Here is a 25,099-nt window from a genome sequence, read left to right on the forward strand (position 1 = left end):
GATAGCAACATTTCTTACGACTTTTACTATCGCTGTCTCACTAGCATTCACTCTCGCAGCATGCACGCCTCCGGTATCCTCGGGCAACACGGCACGCTTACTGCGTGGATGGAGTTTTATCGTTCTACTTTGACGGAAAAGCGCAACAGAACAAAGTAACTGCTGGAGATGGCCGAGAGAAGCCAGAGAAGATGCGATTGTCTTTGCGCTCTGCTTACGGCTTCAGTGTATTGTTCGGCAGCAAAGAAAACTGATTATGTGCCTGGTACTAGAGAAACCGGAGCAAGGATGAAGGGCCGCAGCACACAGCAAGGATAGTGGTAACATTTTCTCACCGCACGCACTGATATTCTTACGTTTCTTTCTCCTTTTTTTCAGAGACAATCCACCTATTCTAGATCGAAAAAGCACGTGTTGCTTACCATCTATAGTGACGTTACACAATCTACACAACAACAAAGAACGAAAACAAATGGTGCCTTGTCCTGCGTGAAAATGTCCTGCAGCAAAATAGAACGCGCTGCTTCAAGCGATTACCACGAAACGTTCTGAAAATCAATCCGACGATGATGCTCCCAGGATAACACCGAAATAGAATAAAAAAAAAGCAAAGAAAAGAATCTCCCCATAAACACTCAACGAACGCCAGTACTCTTTACGCAGCGTGCGCCTACTGGAGACGAAGAAGGGCCTACTACTACGATTACACTCACTCTCTCTCTTGTTGTGTGCAAAACACAACACACAGGACACTTTGCCGTTTTGGGTCAGCGTGAAGCGCAGACTGAATGAATTATGCTCTCTGCGAGCCCCTTTCACAATCTCATTGAAGACGAAACAAACGAAACCTTCCCTCTATCACCCGCCACCAACACAGGGCCACCACACAAGGGCCACCATTATCCTGGAGAGGAAAGTATCTCGCAGACTCTGGTCCCAAATGAACAGTAACTCATTTTCCGCGACTGTTCACTTCACGTCGTGTGAACGTCTGCGTGTAACAGCGAGAGAATCTCTGATCTGCAGGCGTACCGTGCTGCCCATTATCTTTAAAAGAAAAGAAAGAAAAAAGGATGCGAAAGTAGGCCTCTGGGTAATGGGGCACTGCATGCTAGGCATTGGCAGTGACAAGGGGCTTTCGGCATGCGACGGAATGCAGGTCTGCACATCATTGCACACCCATTCGTCCGTCCGCTGTTCGTTGGGCACTGCGCTTACCAGCTTTTAACAAATTGATGGCGTTGCCAATTTGTGCTCACAGCCGTTAAAAGGGCGCCATTACAACGATTGCCTCGCCACGGCTCTTGAGAGGACGTGGCGTGGCGGCGCACAACAATGTGACTCAAGTGAGTGAGTGTGATCTGATTTTTCGATTTAATGCGTACAGAGCGCGCGGAGCAGTAATTTTCAAGCTAGTTTTCCACCGTCCCCCTTTCAACTCTTAATTACTGTAAGCGATTTCGAGTGAAATGAGTCGATCGATGCGTATCGATTTGAGGCGGTTAGCCTCCACACGTGGGGCGCGCGCGTTAGCAGCTAATCCGGAGAAATATGCTGGAAATAAAAGCATGCCCGGAGTCAAATGTCAGGCGAGCGCTGTTGCGCTCTCTCTATCGTATGGCTTCCGGTGGTTGCCGGATGTGGCTCCGTGCATGCCCCGGTACGGTGTTAAGTTTTTCCAACCCCGCAGTTGGTTCCAGGCCACTAGGTGCTCACACTTACGGCGATGCCACTTCCTGCTGCATCGAAGTAGGCTGTCAATTATATGAGCTAGTAAGGAGCACCAGCAGAGTTGGTGCTGGGTGATGCTTTGACCTACTTCTGATCAAACTCGCAAACACACATCAACCGCACCTAGCCGTACGAAATATTCATTGCTCGCCAATCAACAACAACAACCTCAAAAAGCCAATCCACCAAAGTGATGCATATTGCGTGAAGCAGCCTAAAACTAGAACGCAAAACCACACGCAATAACATTACAACAAATCACAGACACGCTGCGTTGCTGCTGCTACTGCGATGGATGTAGCCTCGCACCTGCTGCAATGTGTGCCGGGTACTTCCGGCTAACAGGACGCAAGGACTGCGATACTGCAAATCCCGTCCATTGAGACGTTTCGTGTTATGCGAAAGGAATGGCGGCGCGTGCAAAACCGTAAAACAAAAAAACCTAATAAATGACACCTGGACGAAGTGTTATTCACTTCAGAGTGCGCGTCACAATAAAAAAAAAACAATTCCCCCCGAAATTCCAGAGACAATAAAATATATATTTTGTTTGTGTTTCCTTGGCACGTCTGGTGCAGGAGACGCGGCACAGGCCGACTTCGACGTTTTCGTCTTCGATATTTTTATCATTCGGCTTGGCGTGTTCCATATTTTCCCACTCACACCGTACACCGTCTCGAGTAGGCGGTGGTGGCCCCTGGTAGCACAGCGCAGAGCCTTCATCAACAAGAAGCTCATTGAGGTGCGCGCGACTTTTCGTCCTATGACACCCTTTTTTTTATCTACAACTTTCTAGCTCTAGGAAGAGGGAATTGGAATCTATATCAATTAATAAATGTGCTGCTTAGGAGCTACTTCAACATATTTGGCAATGATTGGCAGGGTTGCGCGGCGCGCTTGTGTGCCGGAATGCTCATCGTTTCGTGTCCTGGGCTGGGCCTGGACCTGGACCTGGTTTAAGGTCATTTACCCTACACGCCCTGGAAAAGGACGCCTTAATGGGAGTTTGTTTTCGACCATTTTTTTTTGGGTAATATTTCGACAGCCATCATTTCGACACATTTCGTGTTTATTGGCACTCGGCAACTGTGGCGCCTGACAAGTGGTGCTGCTTCTGATGGAGTCGCGTTTCAGGGAGAAAGGAAGCGCCGGGAAATGAAAGGCCAGAAGGATTATACTCTCCTGTCTCTAGTTTGTCTGTATTTTCGTATCGTTAGCCCATTATGAACGATTGAACGGATGATCACAATGTTGTTTGATGATTAGACGCCATTAATGGTAAACGATCTGTATGCAGAGTTCGATGACATTACCACCAACAAGCGCTAGAGACCCTTCAAGTGGCACACACTCCTGCACCTGTACCTCAACAAAGTAATGGTTTGTTAGCAAGCATAAATAAATGGGAAGGAAGGAGGAAATGGTCCCTACACCAATCGACAATCATGCTCTAGGACTTCCAGGATCGTTTCCACCTCTGTCACGGAAGTGCATTCCACATTGGCGAGCAGGAATTAAACATCTGCAATGCAGACGCGACCGATTGGTAAACGGTTTCAGAAGTCGAAAAGCGAATTAAAACAAATCACAATCGAGCCACAGTAACTCGACTTCAAATTCGACTGCGATTTCAGATTGCAGGTGCTGTGGCACCGAAAAGGCCATTCCTAGGGCGAACTCCCGGTGGAACTTACTACACCACATCGGGGGTGTCGCGATGCGTGGCCTCGGTAATCCCGGATCCCGGCCGTTTGCGATGGAAACCAATTCTAGGGCACACCTTTCGCAGTGGTTTGTGCAGTCGTTCCATTCCACACGCCACCTTTAGACCGCTTCTCCCCCTATCGCGTGACCGTCAGGTTAAGGGAGGACAAGGTTTTCGGTTCCACAGAATAGAAGACAGAGCGACAGCGAGCCGGGGTGTACTTACGTAGGTACAGACACAGGAGAGATTCGCGTGACAAGCCATCGTTTAGTCGTTGTCTCGCAGTGTGTCTCCACGCTCTTCTTCTCGTAACAATGGCTTGATGACACAATTTAGAGCGCACGCTGGCTCCGCGAACACTTGAAGAAAGTCTGAAAATTCCTTTTCCAGTGAGGCTCACACAAGTGTCTAATTCGTGGGGAAGCACACCTCGTGGACCAGTTTTAATTACTTAAACAGCCAGATGCTTCAAAGGGAGGGCCCCCGTTTTTGAAGGCAGATAGCAGAATGTTCACTTTGCGCATCGATTGCACTTGACTGTCCGGCACCCACACCACCCTTTACTGCACCCGTTTGCTAATTGAATTAGACCGCAAAAAAGGGTTTAACGAGAGGCCACGATAGCTCACGAAGAAGCTTTTTCGCTGGGAAGTCTTCAACAGGATCCAATCCGTTTCCACTCCGGGGACTACTTAACGTTGAAGTCTCATCCTCTCGAAAGGATAAGACGTTGCGCGGGCGCGCTGATAAGATGGTGGTACTCGTGACTATCACTCTTCTTCTATCTATCGCTTCTGCCTGGCTGGCTCGAAAGGTGTTTGGTCGGAGAGCAGAGGAAAGCGACACCCGCCACTGACGACAACCGCGACAAGACTGACCGGACCGGCGGCGGGCCCGACTGACTTTTGCTGGCGCATTCGTCGTACGCGCTTTCCCGACACACCTCCCCCCCCTCTCTGGGCCTGCCACCCACGCGACCTCGAGAGCGGCGCGAGAGTGCGAGATCGTCGCGCTGCTAATTTGAAGCATTTTCCGCCACTTCCGCCGGCCGGGTGGGCGATTGTCGGTGGGGTTGAGGGGGGTTGATTCACCCAATAAAGGTCTTAAAATGGTGTGGGCACAAGCACACATACACCCAGAGAGTCGTGTGCCTTTCGAACAACAAACACATTATGTGCAGGGAGCGAACGAGGGTGGTCATGGTAGCTAGGAACAGACACAAGGAATGGGTGGAACGGGTAACTCGGGGCGACGGAAACGATTGAATCGTCGGCGCAAGGACCCGCGTCAGAGCGCCATCGGAAGGGCGGAGGTGGAGAGCGGATTCGTTCGATGCCGTAATCGGGCCGTCGCAACGAGGGTGAAACAACGACCCGGAAAATGTTTGTCCCTCGCATAGGGTGGCAGAAGGAACGGCGGTGGCGTGGCGTTGACACAGGACGAAGAATCGTGTAGCGGAAGCGGCGTGTCAGAGATACCGAACCGGGGCACCATTGCTGCCCTGCTGCAGATAGAGTAGTCCGTACGCATCTGCATTCGATCGATCGGCGATCGAGTGATCGCGCGACTTGGCATCAAATCGATCGGTGCGTAATTGGTGCCATCGGACCGACGCAATGCAGATTGTCGCGGCGCATTGTGCTCTGTTGATGCCAAGGTTAAAAGCAAACAAGCCTAGTGGCGATGTAGCTGGCGATCAGCCGGTGGCCGGCGCAGTTCAAATCAATAAACAAAAATAAAACAACAAGAGAAAGAGATTTTGGTGCAGTGGCAATATCCGCTGGCAAGGATCAAACACAAGATGATCACGCAGCAGCAGATCACGTAATTTGCCTTCCTTCCGTGGTTTGTAATTTTAGTTTCTCCGAATGAGGGGGATTTTTGGGGGTTTGAAATTCCTTTCCCTGGCTTCCATTTCATACCGGACCCCTTCCCCCCATAATAATAATGTCCAAAACCATTCGTCCCCCGAGAGTGGTGGCCGCGTGATTCATGGCTGGTTATTATGGCCGTGCTCTTCTCATAATTCTCACCGCGTGGGATGGAACCGCTTTGATGGACGTTCGTCCCCCGGTCGAGTGCACAAACACAGCCGGTCTTCCTCTTGTGTTTCGGGAAAGGAAAATTCATTCAAAAAAAATGGAAAAGCGTTCCCGTCATCGACGTCATTCTTTGTGCATTAGATCACCTGATCACGACGCGGGATATTTTGCCAAAAAATAAACGGACAGGAAGCGATAATCACACCGGACAGACCGGATTTAATTTGATCAAATTCGATTCCGCGAGTACGCGTCAACCGTCTTCCTGGGGATCAAGTATGCTTCGGGAAAAGTTTCTAAACAAGTTCCTTCGAAATGATTTCCCTGCAACAAGAGAAAAAATGATCAAAAATGGAATTTGCGTGTTGTTTGTCACGATTTCACGTGCCACGGTGACACGCGAGATGAACTCCGAGAGAATTCCGCGCTCTTTTCCGCGCTATTTTTTCGCTGCTGGCGAGCGTGCGTACTGTGGATTCATTCATAAAAAATTGCGAAGCGCTGTTCGAGGAACGCGGCCCACAAATTAATTGCGTGGACGCGATTGACGCGCAAAAAGAAAACCGGACAACCCATTCCCTTCCCCACCGTAACCTGGAAAAGCGTGAAAACGCAAGGGGCGACCCGATGGAAATCGAAAAGGAAAATCACGCTGAAGGTGGCGCGGCCTTCAATCGGTTTTGCTTACCTCCACCGCGCGAACACCAAAGTTTGTTGTGGCTCCTGGCGGCGCGGTCCCTAAAACACGACCCAAAACCACACTTTCCGTGACACGCACGAGCGACGGCTCGAGGAGGTGTGGGTTTTATCAATTTTTCACTAAAAACCGCACCAAAAACCCCGGAAAAAGGAAAAAACGGAGGATTTCGTGGTTTTTCTTCGCGATTTTCACGTTGATTCGCGTGTGTGTGCGTGTGTGTTTTGTTTGACGTTTTGGTGACATTTCGTTTGACGTTTTGTGTTACTGTGCTTTTTTTCACAGCATCGAGTTCGAAAAATTCGAACTACGAAAAATCAAATTCAAACGGAACGAACAAGTTTCCGGGGCGGTATGGATTTCCGGGCACTGCGCACCCCACCTGGGATGGGAGCTTCCCAGATAAAAAGAATAATAAAATCTGTCTTCTTGCCTGAAAAACTACGTACTGTTACTTAACAAGTGTTAATTGCCAATACTGCGATTTGGTTTGAGGATTTTGGTCACCTGTTTGGCTTCCCGGTTTGGTTCATCCTATTTTCCTAATCCTACATAATTCACCCTATTTCCTATGCTCACACACGGCTTACGTGTGCCCTTGATGGATGCCCTGTTCTCCTTGTAATCATTCCTGCTAAAAGCCAAAAACCATGCTTCATGTTTGATCCGGTTCTGATTGGTGTGCCGCAACAGCACCAAACAATGTGCAACAGGCAAGGTGATCATGGCAAAACCCACATCAAACAACAAGAAAAGAAGCGGTGGCACGGTAATGGCCATTCCCGTGGCACAAGTATCACGTCATCGATCCTTGCTCAAAGTAACAAAAAGCAAGAAGCAAAAAAAGCCCCAAAAGTAACCGACATCGACAGCTGGGTCGGTTGTGCACAATCCAACACCCATGTCGTGGTCTCGTGGCAAGCCGCAAAAGCCAGATGGACGAACCGAGCACAAGCCACAAAGACTTGCTGCTAAGAATTGAATCAAAACCTTCCGCAAGAAGCGATCAATGTCCGGAAAAGTGACGATGTAACTTTGAACATCTTCATTCTGTCCCGCTAAGAAAAGCCTGGCAGCCGCCGCCAAAGGAAACCACACCCCTCTAGATGGCTTCTGGTAGGACGGCAGCGAAGAGGTGTCCTCAAATCTATTCACCGGCGGTCACCGCCATTCTTCTATCTTGTCCTGCACCCTCAGAAGGTGAGCTCGGCAAATCATCGCTAGAAAATGGAATTGAATTCTGCCCTGGTCTGTCCTGCTCTGCCGACGCAACGCAATCAAAGGAAATTGTCCCGCACTATTAACACCACATTGTGCTGCCGGCCCCGGGCTGCTGACGATAGGACATCTTCGCTCTATTGTGTGTTGTGTGCTGTCATCTTCGTGGCCACCGGAAGATGCGTCTCGTTTCGTCACCTTCGTTCAGGCCGATGATCGATTCGCACCTTCTGGCAGCTTCATTTAGATCACGCGAGTTCCGCAGCATCATCGCTGGCTTTCGCTTTCCGTGATCGCCTTTTGGCAAAAATCACACCACAGGATACACACTCGCCCGGGGTTAATCAGATGACCCAGAGAAGACTCCCACTGCGAGCGAGGATCGTCATCAGAGCGACCAGTTTGGTTCCAATCTCGAGCAAAAACAAATTGATCGATTAATGATGATTTATAGTACGAGCTGATCATCAAACCCGTGGAGTTCTGCAAGGGATCGGGGTGGTAGTGGTGCTGGTGCTAGGTGACGGTGATAGATACTATTCATAATTCAGCACCTAACGGACCGTAAAGGTTTCTCTCCGTTCGGTCCTCCTTTTTTGGGGAAAGTAAAACAAATGTGTTGACCAGACGCGATCGCCGATTGGTGTTCGGCCTACCGTTAACCCGGGGCGCACAAAGCGGAGCTGATTTAGTTGTCAATTTGGAACAAGAAAGGGGCGACCAGTTCCCAATGCTGTCCCACTCGTGGGCCCATGTTGAGCAACCTTTCTCAATCCCCCGATCTCGATCTCGATCTCGTGTTTCTCGCGTCGCGTTTGGTTCCCTCTGTCTCTGTCTCCTTTTTAACGGCACCAAAGGCAGGTGCTGGTGTAAAGGGGTAGTAGAGCAGGGGGTGGTGGATGAAGCATATTTGAAAACAAACCGAAAATATTGTGATTAAAATTGTAATAACAGAGCGCTACGAGCGGTCACGAGCGGATGCGACACATGCGATCCAGGAGTAAAAGGCTTTCCATTTACCATTTCAAAGCGTACCGCCGGGTAGGAAGGATGTGGCCGACACCAACTGTCTTCCACCGGCAAACGCGTTGTGTTCCAACTCGCCAAAAAATCCCCTTTTTTCGCTTTCCGGTTCCAATCGCAGCAGCAACTGGAGCTAGAAAGGGTTTTGTGACCGAATGTGCTCGATGTCTCTCTCTCTCTCTCTCCAAATCCCGGAGAAAGGCAGATCCCCCCGGGTACCCGATTATTCAATTACGACGCACACAAACAGGAAGTGATCCTTTTGATCGAAAGCAGCAGAAACGAAAGGATGTGCATGCATGCCGCACGCACAGACTGAGGGAACCGAATTAACCTTTCCGATTTTTGGGGAATTAAGACGAACAAACGGTGGGTTCTCGCGTGGTGCTCTTGTGCGTCGAAAGTGTCAAATGAACCAAAGCAAAATGCCGCCCCGAGCACAAGGAAAAGGAGGAGGCGGCCTTCATCATTACCTTCTTTTGTTGTGCGTGCGAGCGCGTAGAACGCACCGAACTTGGAAGCACCGATCTCTCTGCGAAAGGATTACCACGTCTGCAGATGATGACGCTGCTGGAGTGGAGTCCTTTCTCTGTACCGTAGAGTGTAATTCGATACTGAAAGGAGACGCGTTGCGTTGAGGAAGGTTCACCGGGAAATTGGGCCAATCGAACATATTAGGTCAAGAGAGAACACGCTCACTCGCTCACAGCATCGCAAGTCGCCATAAAACATGCTAGTGGCCACTATCGGCAACATACGAGGCCATTTCGGGATGCTTATCATCGACGGGAACACGACGTAATGTGCTTCCGAATGGCTTCATTATGGAGAAAATATGAAAGAATCCATTTCGGCGTGGCTTTCGGTATTGTTCTGTAGCTACATGCGATCCTCGTCGATAGTCTCTGCTGAATGCGTGCTATTTCATGATCTAATGGCTTAATGCGATCGTGTACGATCGTCGCTATTCGTTGAAAATGCCTCCCGCTGGGGACAAACTGCCGACAACGATTGCCCGGCCGGTTTGTTGGTTGAAGGAGACACGACACCAAAGGAAGAGGTAATATTTACTAATCCTTCCCCTCGGCCCGGTTTAATCCTACTTTACACCACAATCGAGCGGACTGGCGGCCGGGGCTGATGGCGGCGGAAAATGGGGGAAATATTGTGAATAGAGAGCCCATCAGTGGGACAATTTTTGGCTGGCAGAGAGCGACACACAGCTGCTGATACTACTGAGGCGGCACACACATTACATTCCGAATCGGATTCGAATTCGGATTCCAGATCTGGACCGCGGGGACCGAAAGGTGAAGCGTGCTTCATTATCGTGACAATCGGTTCTCCTAAGTCGCAACAAATTGTTGTCGCGATAGCCGCCGTGCCGCGAGATCAAAAGAGAGGCAAGCCGGCCGGTCCGGCGAATGCCCGGAATGGGATCGGATCGCGATCGATCGATCGATCGATCGAGTTTTGTCCGTGGCCGTCGCGCGCCAATAGTGTTATGGTAATCGATGAGCCGACCGAAAACATGCTCCGAAATGGAACCCCTGATCTGGACTGTCTGATAGCGACATTCCGTAGCATATCGGTTTTCGTAGCGATCAAGCGATCGCGATCGCTTTGATTCGATTCTACACTCCGGGCACGCTCATGCTGGCGGTGGTGTTGATGATCTTTATCGGTGATTATTTATTTAATTTTATTTTATTTGTTATTTATGCGACGGCCACCATCCGGAGCGGATGGTTTCCAGCAGCTGGATCGTCCAGTCGTTCTGTTGGATGACTTCCGTGGCCGTGGTGTCATCAACATGATCATCAAAACGATTGTCTCGATTGTGTGTATGTGTCGGTCGGTTTCTTGTGTGGGGAAGGCAAGATGAGGACCTCTCTGATCGGCCAGCAAGAGAGAGAGAAAAAGAGATGTGAAGTGAAACAACACGCCATCAATTCGCCGGATAATGAAGTGTTTAACGGAGCCGCCTGAATGCGCGATCGATGGAAAGTCGTTTGAAGGGGTGGAAAGGGTGCACCCATCCCCCTTCATGCTTCTTCTCCTTCTCGTGGTTGGATTGGATAACGCTAATTTCTTGCGGTACGATCGCTGAAGGCAACTGGTAGCCGGCAGCACCAACAGCAGCGGCCATTGGTCGAGCGATCGAATCCGATCGATGTCGCGATCTATCATTATATTGGCCCCCTTCTGGCGGTGGTGATGCTGCAACAACACCGACAGCCAACTGAACCGCCAGCCAGAGCCGAACCAAACAAAATGGCGTCCGCTGCATAACGGATTCGAAAGCGAACTCGCGCCATGTGCTCGCGGCCGTGCACTATTAAATGTGAGTACGGGACCGCGGGGCTGAGGCGGTATTTATCAACGAATTTGTGCGCCTCTTCTCCGCGGCCTGTGTGTACAGCGAAAGCGGAACAGTCTGCAACAGCATCAATCGATCGATCGGATCGGATTCGGTGGTCTTTGATCTTGATCCTCCCGATCGATTGTGACTTCGGGGGCGCATGGAAATGATACCCAGCAAATGGTATGGGACGGATTAGTGCAGGAACAGTACGCGGCCACTCTGCTACCTGCCCCGAGAGCCCCCTTTTTGTCTTGCCTTTGGGCGTGAGAAATGAATCTCCGGATTCCGGTTCCGTCAAAAACCTCTATTCCCCGCTGGTTGGCTGGCGACACCGGTTCGGGAATTCATGGAAATATTGTCACCCTCATGTGTGTCCTTCTTTCCTCCCGTTTCCGCTCTCTATTCGCTCCGAAATGCGAATGATTCTCATCTTGTTGGGCGACGGCGATCTATTTACGTTGTGCCGGTCCGATAATCCGATTTGCGTGCTTTCGTTCAGACATTCCTCCCGGGTCCTGCGGCTCAAGGGACGGAGATTCCAAACAAGCTGGCGGAATGAGCTGCTGAAAGCGAGACATCAGGACGGTTAGGTCTTTGGGCACACACGGAAGTCAAGAGGCAGTTGATTGGCAGAAGAGCTGGTCCTGGTCAGTATTGCCCTTGAAATGTGTTTTGTTTGTGGAAATCGGTCAGCGCAGCACCGAAGGGCCCCCCTGGCTGATGGACAACGAATAATTGGATCATTGTTTTGCTAATTTCTTGGCCCGAAGGCCGATCGATTTGTTTGGCAGATCGTGCGTGCGACGAGGTTTTTGGGCAAACACAAATTGCTTCAGTTTATTTTGTCGCTTCAGTTCCTCCCCGGAAACACACAAAGAGTGACTGCCTGTTTACCTTTAAGTAGCTAAGGTTGGGCAGAATAGAAAAAGGTGCACAAACAATTGCTATTTATTCAGCAAAATGGCAGCTTATTGCAGTTTGTGAAGGAGATTTGAATGGGATGTGAAGCATCCGAGCGAAGCTAGAGGATCAATCGTGTGCTCAAGCGCTAAAGAGAGACATTTTTCCAATCGCTCCGAACCGAGTTCCATAAATCAAGCTGCACAAAACCTTCCTCGTGAGGTGCTTTATCGTCAAACAGCTACAAAACCCTCATCATAACGGGCGACGTTGACGGCCATATTTGAGGTAAAGATCCCCTTGGATGCAACCATAGCGTACTGCGATGCTGTAAATGAAACATAAAAAACCGGGAATCCTTTCCCCGGGAATCCTGTCACAACGGCCATCCAGAACAGGCCCCGGTAGACGCGGGGCAACTCGTAACGAATCGAAACAAAACAAATGCTATGCTAGTCGCACTCCGGTGTTTATTTATGTTTGTTCTCCGCGGCATCAGTTACGCTGTAAACGTTACAGGCTCGCTCGCACTCCCGTGACTGCTTTAGGGACTCGGATGCCTCGGTGAACGAACTGCGCCATCGCCTTGTCTGCGAAAGGGGTTTCGCGCCATGCAGAGTTGTCCACAAAAAAAAAACGTTTGATGCCTTCCCTGCCTCTAGTAGTGTGATCCATTCGCTGCGGACCGTTCCCTCGAGCGACACGATTTGTAGCGATATGATCGCCACTGCAAAACGAGCCCGTAACATCGGGTTTATGGAAACAAAACACGTTCCCCTTTAGGTTAAACTCAAAAATCAATATTTGATAACTCGATAAACATTTCAAAATTACCCGTCACGGGATGGTTCGTGCTAAATGGGTGTTTGAAACAGACCTCGTTCGTTCTGTTTTATCTCGTCGATTTATCCTTTTACTCTGCATAATCTTGCTGCGAAACCGAACGAAAGACGGAACTCTCTATAGGGTGCTTCGTCAACAGAACCTCTTCATTAGCGGCCAGAGCGACGGTTCTTTCGCGTACTCTCTCCGCCATTACAGGGACGATCGGGGACCTTTTGCGACGCTCCTGTGGGAAGTCAGAAACACACAGAGGACGCAGAGATTTAAAACTCTGGCAAGTCGCAAATGGTCGCCTGCAACCAATGGACGGGGGAATAGGGTGTCTCCATTACCTACCAGTGTCAGAAAGGGGTTGAGCTTGAGTCAGCGTCCTCCTCGGGATCAGCTCGCCCTAACTCCCTAGCGCCCTAGCGTTCAACTGTTTTGGCTGGGATGTTTTCGTTCGTTTAATGGCCGCGATAAATTCGACACAAAAGGATTGGCTGGCTCCTGCCAGGAAGGGAGGGCGATCCGGGGTTAGAAGCATAAAACAGAAAAAAACGGAATTAGTGACACACGAGACACGCGGAGGTCGAACAAGATATTAAATGAAATAAATGAAACAAAATATTGCATAATCTTGGGCATCGGATCGGATGCAGATGTCGTACCGTGGAACGAATTTTCATGCGTAAATATTGCCAACCTTTTTTGCCCGTTTTACCCTAAACCAGTCTCGTCAACCTCACTGTCATGAATTCGTGTTTGTTCGCCATTTTAAAACAACATAAAATATGCTAGACAGCACCGGTTTAGAATCCTCGAGTCCTCGAGTGAAGCAGGACATTTCCATTTTCAAAACTTCCACCATTCTGTTGCACTAATCTAATTTCCATAATGCAATTGAACGCATTTTCCGGAGTGAAATCAAATTCGTAAATTAAGCGAAGGCGCCGTGATTGATCGATCTCCAGAGCTCTCTACTCCAGAGTCTCCGCTGGTGCCGGTGGCTAATCCGTGATTAGGACTTAATGTTACGTTGTTGGCACACATATTCCGTTCGCCGTAAGCTTATCAATCAACCGAGGAGAGGGTAGCATCACAATGGTTCGCTTGGCAACAATTGTCCATAATCGAGAAAGGACTCGCGAACGTGTTTCTGTTGTGCGCGAGGGATTTTCCGGTTTTCCTCGCGAGCCACACATTGAAACATTAGTTTTCATTTCATCATCTGGTGGCTGCTGTTGCTGTTACGTGTTTGACAACTACGATAAATGGCGGTACGCTGAATTTGCATATTTAAATGGCTACGCCTTGTGCCTCGAGCAACCCTCGGTGCCCCCGCGTGATTTGGCCTTCCCTCGAGATGCCCTGGCTCTGTGTGTGCTTGTGTCTGTTGATGACAACTCGTTTTGTGTGTGACACTGTCGCGTAAAATAAATACTCGCCTTGGTATTAGCGGGGGTTGGGGGATGCCGAAGAGGCGCATCTGTTGAAAAGTGGAAATGAAAAATGAAGTAACACACAGTAACGCCTAGTTGAGGGTGCTTCGAAAGTAAGAGGAGTGGACTAGTATTGAGACAACAGTTGCCTCCTGTTTACTGCACCAAACGGAGGATGGTTCACGCTAAGTATGAAAACGTTTCCAAACAAATTCGATTGCAATGGCGGACTGAGCGATGTAGGGTGAAGAATCTCCATAAATTGAACGCCACAAAGCGAAAGCAATCTGTTGAGTGAACGATTGGAACGATCGGGCGGTGGAGAAGGTACCATTCATAAGTTGGTCCATTCATTGATTACAAGCGAATCGTGAGAAACGGATTGAATCGTCATTCATCGAGGAAGGAGAGTCAATGGTGTACAGATTGTCCTCACCAATGCTTCTGCTGAGTGTAAGAGCTGAATATTGAAAATGGAAGAACCAAACCGCCGACTCATTGATCTGATTCCCGCGCACAAAAAAAAAACCGTAAATTGTGTGTACGAATCAAATGCTCGATCCTCGTGTGTATGTGTGCACGATTAGGCTAGGTGCTTTTTCCGAAGCATGTTAAACAAATAAAAACATCTCCAATGACATGCGCCGCTTCAAACGCAAAGCCGCCACCATACTAAGGACCTGCGCTCGACCTGCGCCATTGTCGTCGTGGTTGACGTTTTGGAGAATTGCTTTTACCCGATGCCGCCGCCGACTACGACGCTCAACCGATTGAATCCGTGCTTTCCTGCTTTCTCCACGTTCCAACTGCATCTTAGTGAGCGGCGGCATCGTCCCAAAAACGTAGAAGAGTGTCCATTTTCCTATTATTCCACCAGGAACAATGATCGCGATTGTGTGTCTGTGTATGTGTGTGTGGTGGAGTAAAAGAATCCTCATCGTCATCATACGTGACCCGGGAGCGCACACAGGATCAATCGAACCGAAAGGACCGAAGAGAAGGTAAAGGCTTCTAACGGAAGCATTCTCCTCAACCGCCGCCAGAGATCAGCAGCGCCAGGGTCGATGACGATCAACACTACTACTCGCACTGCTACTACTATTTCGGAACTTTAACACGAGAACTGATGCCCAACAATGGCGGCATCGAGGTGGAAACCACGAAAACAGGATCATCAGCTAGGAGAGCACAAAACGGAGGGTCCATCCTTTGTCCACGTGGTGACTGCTCATGACACCTTCGTTTCTCTTCGATTTCTCGTCCTAAACCTGGAGGAATAGTGTCGCCTGTACGTCTCTTGAAATCAGGAGCAAGCGAGTGAACCAGAAAGCGTTTGTCATAATTATGAAGACATATTCGGAACATTCGGTGTATGCCTTCACACTGGCCATTCTTGTCAACCATATTTTACCGATTCTGGGGACCTTTTTTTTTTCGTTGGCCCTGGCCCTGGGGTTGTTTCTATTTTTTTGTTCTGTTTTCCCCTCCTTCTCCTGTTGCTCGGTCATTCGCTCTCGGATCTATTCATTTCCAACAAACATGATTAGTTCTTTCACAACCTAGCACCAATCTTTGCTTTGCTGCTGCTGGTGATTTTGTTAATAAGTCCAGAGCAGGATCGGGCTGGAATTCGTTCGACAACATCAAACGGAGAGTGCCGGCCGGCCTCAGGGGCGGATAAATTATTGACTTTTCATTAATATTGCTACACAATGGCACAAACCGAACCACAGTTCCATGTCCTGGTTGCTCTATTTGTGTAGAAAAAGATTGACTTCTAACGTTCCGCCAATTTTTTTTCTCTACTGGATTCGGGGACTTTGATGTTGCGTAGGTTGTTGCCGGTTAGTCGCTCAGGTGCAATACTGTGCCATAGGAGTGCCGCTGCTAACGGATTATGATGTCCGGCCATTGATGAGGGACCAATTTCCCGGGGAATTCGGCAAACGATCGACTAACAAACGGAGCAACAATAATTAATGAGATGGGATAGAGCGAGAATTGGGCACGAAACGAGTCCCGAGTGTCAAGAGAATGCAATCAAATCGTTTGATATGGATACTCTCCAGCACAGTGAACACAACACAATCGCATAATGAAGCGCGATTTAATCACGCATCGATGCCATTTGGAGGGGCTCGAGGACTAAGATGCAAAAACCGTGGAAAAAGAGTAAATCCCAACATCCAGCCAGTCAGGTCAGCCAGCCAGCCCGTTGCTGACAGAGCTGCAACTGTAAACGACAACCATTACACACCTTTAAATGGCTGCCGTGAATGGGAAAGGAAAAAAAAAGTCTCACGACCAGCAGCAGCACCATCGACGGTCCTTACAAACGCAGCCAAGCATCACTTATGTTCACACTTATTAGCCCGTGTTGTCCCCGTGTGTACGCGTCGTATGTACCGTGATGTGGTTTCGGTATTGTTCGGCTAAAGTTTTGGACCCGGAACATCCTGTCCCGCGCTGATGTTATCCGTTTGTAATGAATTCGAAAGACCAACTCTTTCACTCCTGGCCTGGACTGGCCTGGCCTGTCTCGTACGAACGAATGCGAGTGACACTTTAGCTTTTAACTTGTTTTTTTCTTTCATTCTTCTTTTTTCGTTACTCCGAACACCCGAACATGTAGCGATCCTTTATGATTACCCTCTCTCTCTGTCTCTCTAGCTCTCTGGCATGGCAGCGGCATTTATGAATATTTGTTTGGTTTGAAGTGCTCTCGTTTCGTTACGGTTGACAGCCAGTAACGGGTGTAGACACACAGCAGAGGCGATGAGGCTGATGACGATGATGGAGGGCTTCCTTTTTTCCTTTTTATTCATCGTGTTCCATGGGAGCATAGGGACTCCTTCCCTGAAACGCTCTGTGACACCCTTTTCTCGTTTCATTTATTTAAATAATGGAAGAAAATGGAAGCTTCACCTTGTCGACTTCACGCACCGAAAAGATCTGATCGAGATCTGCAAACGTTTCGCGCAGAATGCTTCGATTAACGAGAATCAAAAGACTTGACTGATAAGCGAGGAACCCGTGTGCGTATCTGATGCGCTCGCCAATTCGTTTGCCAAAAAAAATCGGGCCCCAATATCAATATTGAAATAAACGTACCAAACAACGTGCCGTACCATAGTCGACGAACTCCGATTCGCCCTCCGCGAGGAACTTCCGCCACGGAGAGATTGAAAAGTCTCTGAAGCGCTCCGAAAGGGGGAACAGGGTTGAACCGATGTGCCGCCCCTGGCCTAAGTGGTGTAAAATAGAGGAGTGTCTCTTCCGTCCACCATGCTTCTGTCGGTCCTCTCCCCTTCCCATCCCGGGGTTGGCGGACGCGGAACACATTTTGGCCTAATTTCATGTTGTTTCCCGAAGCCGTCAATTACATGTCCGGGAAAAACGCCGGCGACAAGGGGTCGGAGCGATCGGAAAACCATCCATCCATCCATCCAGCACGCAGTTGGCCGTTGCTGTCGAAACCAATCGCAGAGGGAGAGTGAGAGAGAGCGAGCAAAGGGACGGCGTTGCCAGCCAGGACGACTTTAATCGAATTATGGCACTTGATTTATGTGCGACTGTCGCACAATAATGTTGTAATTTCGTAACGCTTTTCCCCCTTGGTTGTCTCACACATTTCCCTGCTTTCGATTCTCTCCCCCCTTTCTTCGATGCAGCAATGGCGGTGGAAGTTCGGTGACGAAGCAAATAATCCACGGAGGTTACAGGGAGGTTCATTCTGTGACGATGATGATGGCCATCCCGGGCCCTGTGTCTGTCTGTGAGCCGTGTCTGATGGTTTTGATGTGTTTGCGAATATTCTCGTGAGGTAATTAGATGGCGCATTGGCCGATCGTAAAGTCTGCGCTTGATCACACATCATTTGATAATGTATTTATGGTCGACATGATGCTCGTTGCAGCCGGAGGTCCTTCGCTTTGGATTTTCTTTAATTTAATTTGGATCTGTTGCGGGGTTGATGGGAGTTGTTTCGAGTTTCGAAATGTGATTTATAATATTCTAGGTCTTCGAATTGATTTTTGCCTTTTTACAATAGAAGGGATTACTCATTAAATGTCTCTTGTTACTTTTGGATTGATAGTCAGATACTAATATTTTTCTAGCAATCTCGCAATCTAAATTTTCAAATTTTTTACTGGTAAACATATTTTATCGGGAAGTATGCCTGATTAATTTAAGGTTAATAAAAAATGGCAACAAATTCATTTATTTTCCTAATAATTTTGGCTACTTTATCCTTTGCTACTTTCTTACTTTCGTACTGAGGTAGTTAAAATGTGTTTCGGAGCTAATCGTTTAAGTTATAAATCCACGAAAACCACACGAAGACGCTTCTCTATTGCTACATTTTGATCGTGATCGCCTTCTCCATTTCCCGCGGATGTTATACGTGTGTTCGCGCACCTCCCTTTTGTATCATAATCACTTCTTTCTCCCGGTTTCAACCATCGTTTCAATTTCACATTGCGCCAAGCAGCACCTTTGAGCTACCGAACGATCCTCACCACTTCACACCACCAGCGCGCGGGCCAGATGAAAGGAGAAGCAACACCGTGGCCACGGCCGCCGATCGCTGACAAAAACAAACGAGTAAAGTCCGCCTAATAACACGGTGGAGTAAACAAAACTTTAGCCCAAATCATAGATAAGTACAGGTGCGAATTAAACAAAATGACGTGGCGCGAACGGTGCCCAGGATGACGATTGATACCGCCTCCGTCTCCCATGATGGCAACGATGATGATGATGATGATGCTGTCGGCCACCGCTTGGTTGGCCATTGTTCGGCGTGGTTTTGTAGCGCCGCCGAATGCCGCCACCGGTCATCCGGTTCGGTTGCATAAATAAACACCTCGCACCCGCAGGCTTCGCTTCGCATTTCCCCTTGGATCCTTGGGTTTAGTTTTTCCCGCTTGCGATGCGTGTGTTAAATTGGACGGATTGAGCTTCTGGATTCAGGGGGATGAAGCATCCCTCGCAAGAGATGTCCGCCCTTTACCTTCTCCAGGGTCTAATCTTCTTTTGTTGTCGGAATCAAAAGAAGGTCTCGGCTTCTTCGCCAACACCCCCTAAAAAAATGGTCGAATAACAAATTGCACGCCACCGCTGGTGGTGTTGGTGTGTTGTGGTCGCCATTGTTTCTCTTTTAGGCTGACGTGCGCGGACTTTCCTTTGTCCCGGGGAATTACGGCTGCTCCTGGTGCTACTGGCACACGTGACGTGACATGTTTTGGGTGTTTGAGCGCCAAAACCGATGACCATGCCTGTGCACCAGTCCTGTTCCGGCCCAGGATCCGTCGGCCATTGTGAAAGGAAGCGGACGGGGGTTGGCGCACATAAATATCCGTAGCGCATAATTTGCGCACCCGGGTCCGGTAAATTATATACTTTATATTTCTGGTCTGGGAAAAGGTGTGATTCCACTGCGAGGAACACCTTTCTAGAAGTGCTTTTCTTTGCATGCGCGCGCGCGCACGCCGAGCCGAATAGAGCGGCCTCATGGCGCAGCAAAAGCCGTTTAAGTCAACAAACGCCTAATTGTTGCCTAGTTGTTGCTGGTGCGCCATCAGAAGACGGCCACCGCCCCTCGCGCGATACCAATTCCCGAACATGCAGCGGCATCTCGACATCTCAAGAGATCGAGCGCTCGATTGCTTAAGATGTTCTCGAAGCGCGACAGGAGCTGAACGGCTGAAGCCGCGAGGGAACAATGGAATGTCCCGAATGGGAACTCGAAAAGTGCTGCCAAACGCCCCTCCTCAGTTACCCAGTTCCCTGTGAAAATCGAAGCGTGGCCGTCGAGAAGTCAATTGGTTTTGTCAACACTTGAAAACCCGCGAAGGAAGCGGCCGCGTATCCTGCTGAGAGAGAGGGAAAGGGAGAGTGAGAGAGCATGAAGTCCTTACAGAAGAAAATCACTCCACGGGGGGTTGGGGGAACATTCGTATTGGGTTGGAATTGATTGGGTGAGAAAGGAAGAGGTGCATTTCGGTATTTATGAGGTTATTGAGAATACGCACGGGGATTGGGTGATTCGAGGCCGCCCGGTGTGACCGAGGATCGCTGATCGGTGAATGTCGGTTTCGATTCGGTTCCGAAATCTTGGCATGCAACCGCGGTGGGAGGTCGTGGTTGAGTATTTTCCTGGGAAAAATGTGGAAAAACACCGAAGTGCAGTGGCGGCATAGCGTCCGGAAGGTGAGAATGGAACCCGAACAGCTCAAGATGATGAGCACAGCAAGCCATGGGCGACGTTGCCATGGGAAACATTGGGTTGGGACATTTTGAGCAAATTCCGGACGCTGGTTAAGTGGTTTTCCCTTCGAGAAATCTGACTTAATGGTCCCCTGGACATGGAGATTATAGAGATGAATGGCCTCGGATCAAATTAATTAGAATCGTTATCGTGAAATCGCGAGAGATTTTGAAATATTGCCCTACTCAAACGTGCGATCCAACGTGGCCATTAATATGGATTGTAGAGACGGCAGCGACAGAAGTGCAATATTGCTTGACAACAATTACCGCCGAGCAATGAGGCGATGAGGCAATGGGTTGGATCAATTTGTCCAACCCAGTGGTCAACCGTGCAACAGCCGCAGGATAATCATAGAAATGCCCGCGATCTGCGGCCAATTATAAAATCCAAAATGACCACCTGAATGACACCCCATGGTCCATGTGCCGCGTTGCGGTTGTTCTATGTTTATGCAAGTGCTCTATGTTCGTGGCAATTATTCCGGCAATTCGTAATCAATCGCGACACTCCGTGACCGGCGAAGCGACAGAAAAGGGAGGACACCACATTTGATGCCGCATTCGTCGCTACATAATCGCACCAATATTGGACGCGAGGTTGTGGCGTTTCATAACTCACTATCATTATTGCCGTGAGGGGCAGCTGGCTCTGGTTCTTTCGATGGTGGGGCGACAATTATATCCAAATCGCGCGAACATTCATTGTTGTGGACGGTCGAAGGTGCAATTCGCGTCATGAATCGACACATGATATGCGAACTGAAAGGGGGAGGTGAGCAAAAAGGAAAGTTCGCCATCGATACGTAGTCAATGGCACGAAGAGGAGTAAAGAGAGAGAGAGCCAGCGAGGGAGAGGGGCGAACAATTAGATTAATTTATTACAAACTTTCAAATCCAGCATCAAATCGATCCACCCTCCGAGGACCGTGGCGGTAGTCGCACCGTAACGGGCAATTCAACATCACATCCGAGGGCCCCGCGGGTCCTGGGGTCCACCGGGCGCTATTTTTTAGACCTGCAATTGCTTTCACAACACCCGTCCGAAAGTGGCAGCTTCGGCAGCACTAGAGGCAGCCACAGAGATGCGGAATAGACGTCGAAGACATCGAAGACGGCCTCGGGAGAAAGGGGGGCGAAAGAAGGAGGAAGATTGGGTTTGGGGTCCTAATCATAAGATCCATTACTTAATGAAGCATCTTTGCCACCGGTCAGTTGGCCGCCACCGAGCTAATGCTCGCGTACAATGGCTAGGTTCGATGCTGCGCAAGAAGCCAAAGATCGCGTCCGCCTCTCTGTAGTGCCGCCACCAGATTACAGATCGAGTCCAGCACCGCATCACCCAGCGATCGCGGCATCGAAGGTGACGTACACGTGGTTGTTGTGCTTCGGCATCTTTTTGTTGTTATATGGCATTAATGTTTGGAAAATGGCGTATAACACTTCTTGGTCTGTTATTTTCTCGCTCGCTCTGTTATATCGCGTCCCCCCCTTAGGAAGACACTGCGGGCATGGGCATGAATGAGTTTTCGGAGGGTGCTTCGTAATGAATCGATCGATCTGCAGCAAGCAATTGCCCGAGTACGAGAGCTCGTGGTGCGTAAAGGGAGGCTGACCAAACTGATCTTTTTCTTTCCATTGGAGCATCCAGTTGCTACCCGAAATTTGCCGGATTTCTTCGGAAATTAGTGAGCGGCAACTGCGGGTTGGCCAAGTCAGTTGGTCCGACGAAATCACAGGGGCTCTTCTCGCTGTATGATCGGTCGATGGGATGCTGGAAAGTTTTTCTTTGCGCTCAGTCAGCCTCAGAAGCAGCAGATGGAGCAGAAAGAGGAGAAGAAGATGGAAAACACCAACGCGATCGCGAGTTGAATGGAAACAACGACAAAGCGGTACAAAAAAACCGAACCAGGGGCGCCAGAAGAGAGGACCACTGCGACTTCCACGCACAAAACGCGCCTTTGAACGGGTTTACGTTGTTGTGCAAATATTGATAATTACCGACGATGGCGACGCGCTTTTTTGCGCCCTTTTCCTGTGCGTGGCGTCCACTGTTGCGTCTTCTGGTGGTGTGGTTTATGGAGTGGAAATTGGTGGAAAAAGAAGGTTTAAAGGTGTTGCAGATCACCTTAGAAACCCTGAGTGGAGTAAGAACCGAGATAAAGATAAGATTTCGTCAGCATCAGCGCAATGTTGGAGTGGCGCGATGTATTTCCAATTGAACCGCAACCAAACTGGCCATCGATTCGAGTTCGATCAATGAGAGTGCGCGGCGAGAAGATCAAAGAGAAACCCCGAAACCACGGGATCGATCCGCGACGATGAATGAAACGAGGGCTCTCGCGAAGAGAAAAGAAAGGTGGGAGGATCGTATGCCGGCGATCGCGTTCGTCTAACAAATAATATGTGCGCCAGGGTCTGTCCGGAGTGGACAGCATTTCCTCACAGTCTTTGGGCGCGGCACTGCTTGGCAAATCTCAAAAATGTAAGCCAGCTTTTTCAGGCTTCGATTGTACGCGATCGACGAGGTTTATAAGCAGCGCAACAGGACGATCGACAGTTCACCGTCTTTTTTTTGAGGATCGCTTTCGGATGTCGCAAATGTCGAACCGAACCAGTATTCAATCATTTTGGCTTTCAAGCGTTCCGGAGTGGTTCCTCGTCGTAGTCGCCAGGATAGCAATTTGCATCGACATGACAGGTAAACAATTGGCTGCTACCGAGAACTCGCCTTGAAGACAGTCTCCTAGCTTTGCTCTGTTCCATTTGTGCATCGAATCCCTCACCTTTCGGCTACATCTTCATCTTCTGCCGCAGCAAAAATCGAAGGAGAGAAAGCGACCGAGTACCGATCCATAATAAACCTGACCTTCGTCATCGCAACAGCAGATGCTCATTGTTTTCCATACGACTCTGAGGGCCGTTGTCTTCACTTTTCTCTCCAAAGTGCAGAAGGAAAACTCTTCATCAGCAAAGCATTCCTCAGCACGCATCCATCCATCGTTGACTGTCTCCGGGGTTTCTGGTGGCGTTTTGCATTTACGTTTTTGTTTATGCTGTCACCAGCGAGCTCATCGATCTGGTCAACCGAACAAGATCGATCGATCAATTACGGCGAGCTGACGAGCGAACATATTAGCATACCTTCAGGACCACTCTGTCCTCTGCGTGTCCTTAATGCGAGGGCCTGTTTGTTGTCGCCTTGGTTCACTGGTCGGACTGCAACCGCCGCTTGCTGTGTTCTGTTAAACACAAACTGGTCTGCAGCAAACAACTCGAATGAGGGCTGCAAAGATGGCTTCCGATCTGGCATTGGTCTGGGGTTGCAAAATGGAATTGATTTGTTAGGACACATGATTGAGCACGGGACTCCTCCGATCGCTCCCGTCGGGATTGGCCTGACCGGTTGCTGTACCATGGAATGCCTTTTTGCATCCAGACAAAATGGTCCAGACAGGCGTGCAACGGGGGCGCGCCAATGTGGCTTCTCCAGTGAGTGAGTCGAGGGTTTGCAGGTGTCAGGATGGGTGGGGTGGTGGTGAGCCTTCAGGCAATGTTTCATGAAGCAGAAGCGAAGAGAACGGGAGAAGGATTATGTCGGGAGTTGTTGATGAACAGTTTGTTTCCGCTGCTTCTGTCAATATGGCTGCCTGTCTTTTGGGATCTTTCGAAGCGATGCAGATCGAGTGAGATCCCACAGCATTTCATCGGCAGCCAACCTTAAATTACTGAGCGATCCGTGTTTTTGAAATTGATATAAAACTAGAACGATCACCGGTATGTCGATTCGTCATGCCGTTCGCCGCCGCAGCTAATAAGATAAACGATCGAAACGATCGGATCATCGCACACCCATCGCGGGTTCCATTCGTCATAAGCCGTCGGCCTCCGATCTAACGTCTTGTTGCCCGTTGTTCGGAAGGAAGTTGAAAGAAGTTTGATAGATAGCCGTAAAGTAGCCGATACGATACGATCTTTTCATCGTCTGCTTCTGGAATCTTCAGCTCATCTCCGGGCCTTGGCGTGCGCTCGCGAGCATTCCTTTTCCCTCGAACCAAAGGGAGGCCAAACTGAACCGATATTATGTTCGGTTGTCATAAATCAGTTCAATCGGCTTTCGGCACGGCCACATAGAGATGTGTTTCTCTTGCATCATTCCTCTCGCTGCGATAGAATTGGTTTCTTCTTTACACATCCCGGGAAAGCGAACGTCCAGCCAGTTCGATTGTGCTCGGTTACGATGGCAACCTGTTGCCATGGTGGAGACAAACCGTGAACCTTTCTTCCTCTCCAGATCCCAGCTTACATCACAACAATAACAAACGCGACCGGGAGAGGCCATCGTCATCGTCATGGGAGCGAATGACGAATGCCTCGGATGACAAGCGATGGCGACAATATGCTTATTAATAAACGTCCTCTCTCGTATGGAAAAGTGGCCACGGCATCGATGAAAACAGAGAAAAATAGAGGTAGAAGGCAAATAAAAACAAATCCCAGCTCGCTCAAACTCGACGATCGTTGTCGGTGTCGTCGTCGTCGTCGACGTTGCAGTCGTCCATTGTAGTGGGTCCCGGTGAGCGGGAGAAGATAAATTACATGCCATAAATATTAAGCGCAACAATAGGTGATATGTCATAATATATGGCGTTTTTATTTCAATTTTTCCCGATCCCGATGCTCTGACACCTCATCACCGTTGTCGACGTCGTCCACGGGAACTGAAAGTGTCCGAGGAGACGATTATTGGATGCTTTTTTGATGTTTCAATCATCATTTTTCTTCCGTCGGTCGTCGTCATCCCCTCATGATGAGATGTTTGGATTGAGGTACAGCTAACAGGTTGTGCCGGTGTCGGTCCGGTGTCGAAGTTCGCGTCTTCCG

The 25,099-nt window shown here is 49.2% G+C and overlaps 1 protein-coding gene across 2 annotated transcripts in view; it reads right to left on the reverse strand.

Moving 5' to 3' along the window:
* LOC126579923 (tubulin monoglutamylase TTLL4) overlaps positions 1 to 6,377 on the reverse strand; it is a 17,338-nt gene extending 10,961 nt beyond the window's left edge. Inside the window, exon 1 of one of the 2 annotated variants that reach the window (XM_050243683.1) lies at positions 6,167 to 6,377. Coding sequence is in view for 1 of the 2 variants with exons in the window: in XM_050243673.1 (XP_050099630.1) it covers positions 3,662 to 3,700 (39 nt within the window). In the remaining variant the exon portion in view is untranslated. Of the gene's footprint in view, positions 1 to 3,661; positions 4,315 to 6,166 lie in introns of those variants that run through there. The other variant, XM_050243673.1, reaches the window with a different exon arrangement.
* Between the last annotated feature and the right edge of the window lie 18,722 nt (positions 6,378 to 25,099).

The sequence above is a fragment of the Anopheles aquasalis genome, chromosome 2 (assembly GCF_943734665.1).
Source record: "Anopheles aquasalis chromosome 2, idAnoAquaMG_Q_19, whole genome shotgun sequence".
NCBI classification, from domain to species: domain Eukaryota; kingdom Metazoa; phylum Arthropoda; class Insecta; order Diptera; family Culicidae; genus Anopheles; species Anopheles aquasalis.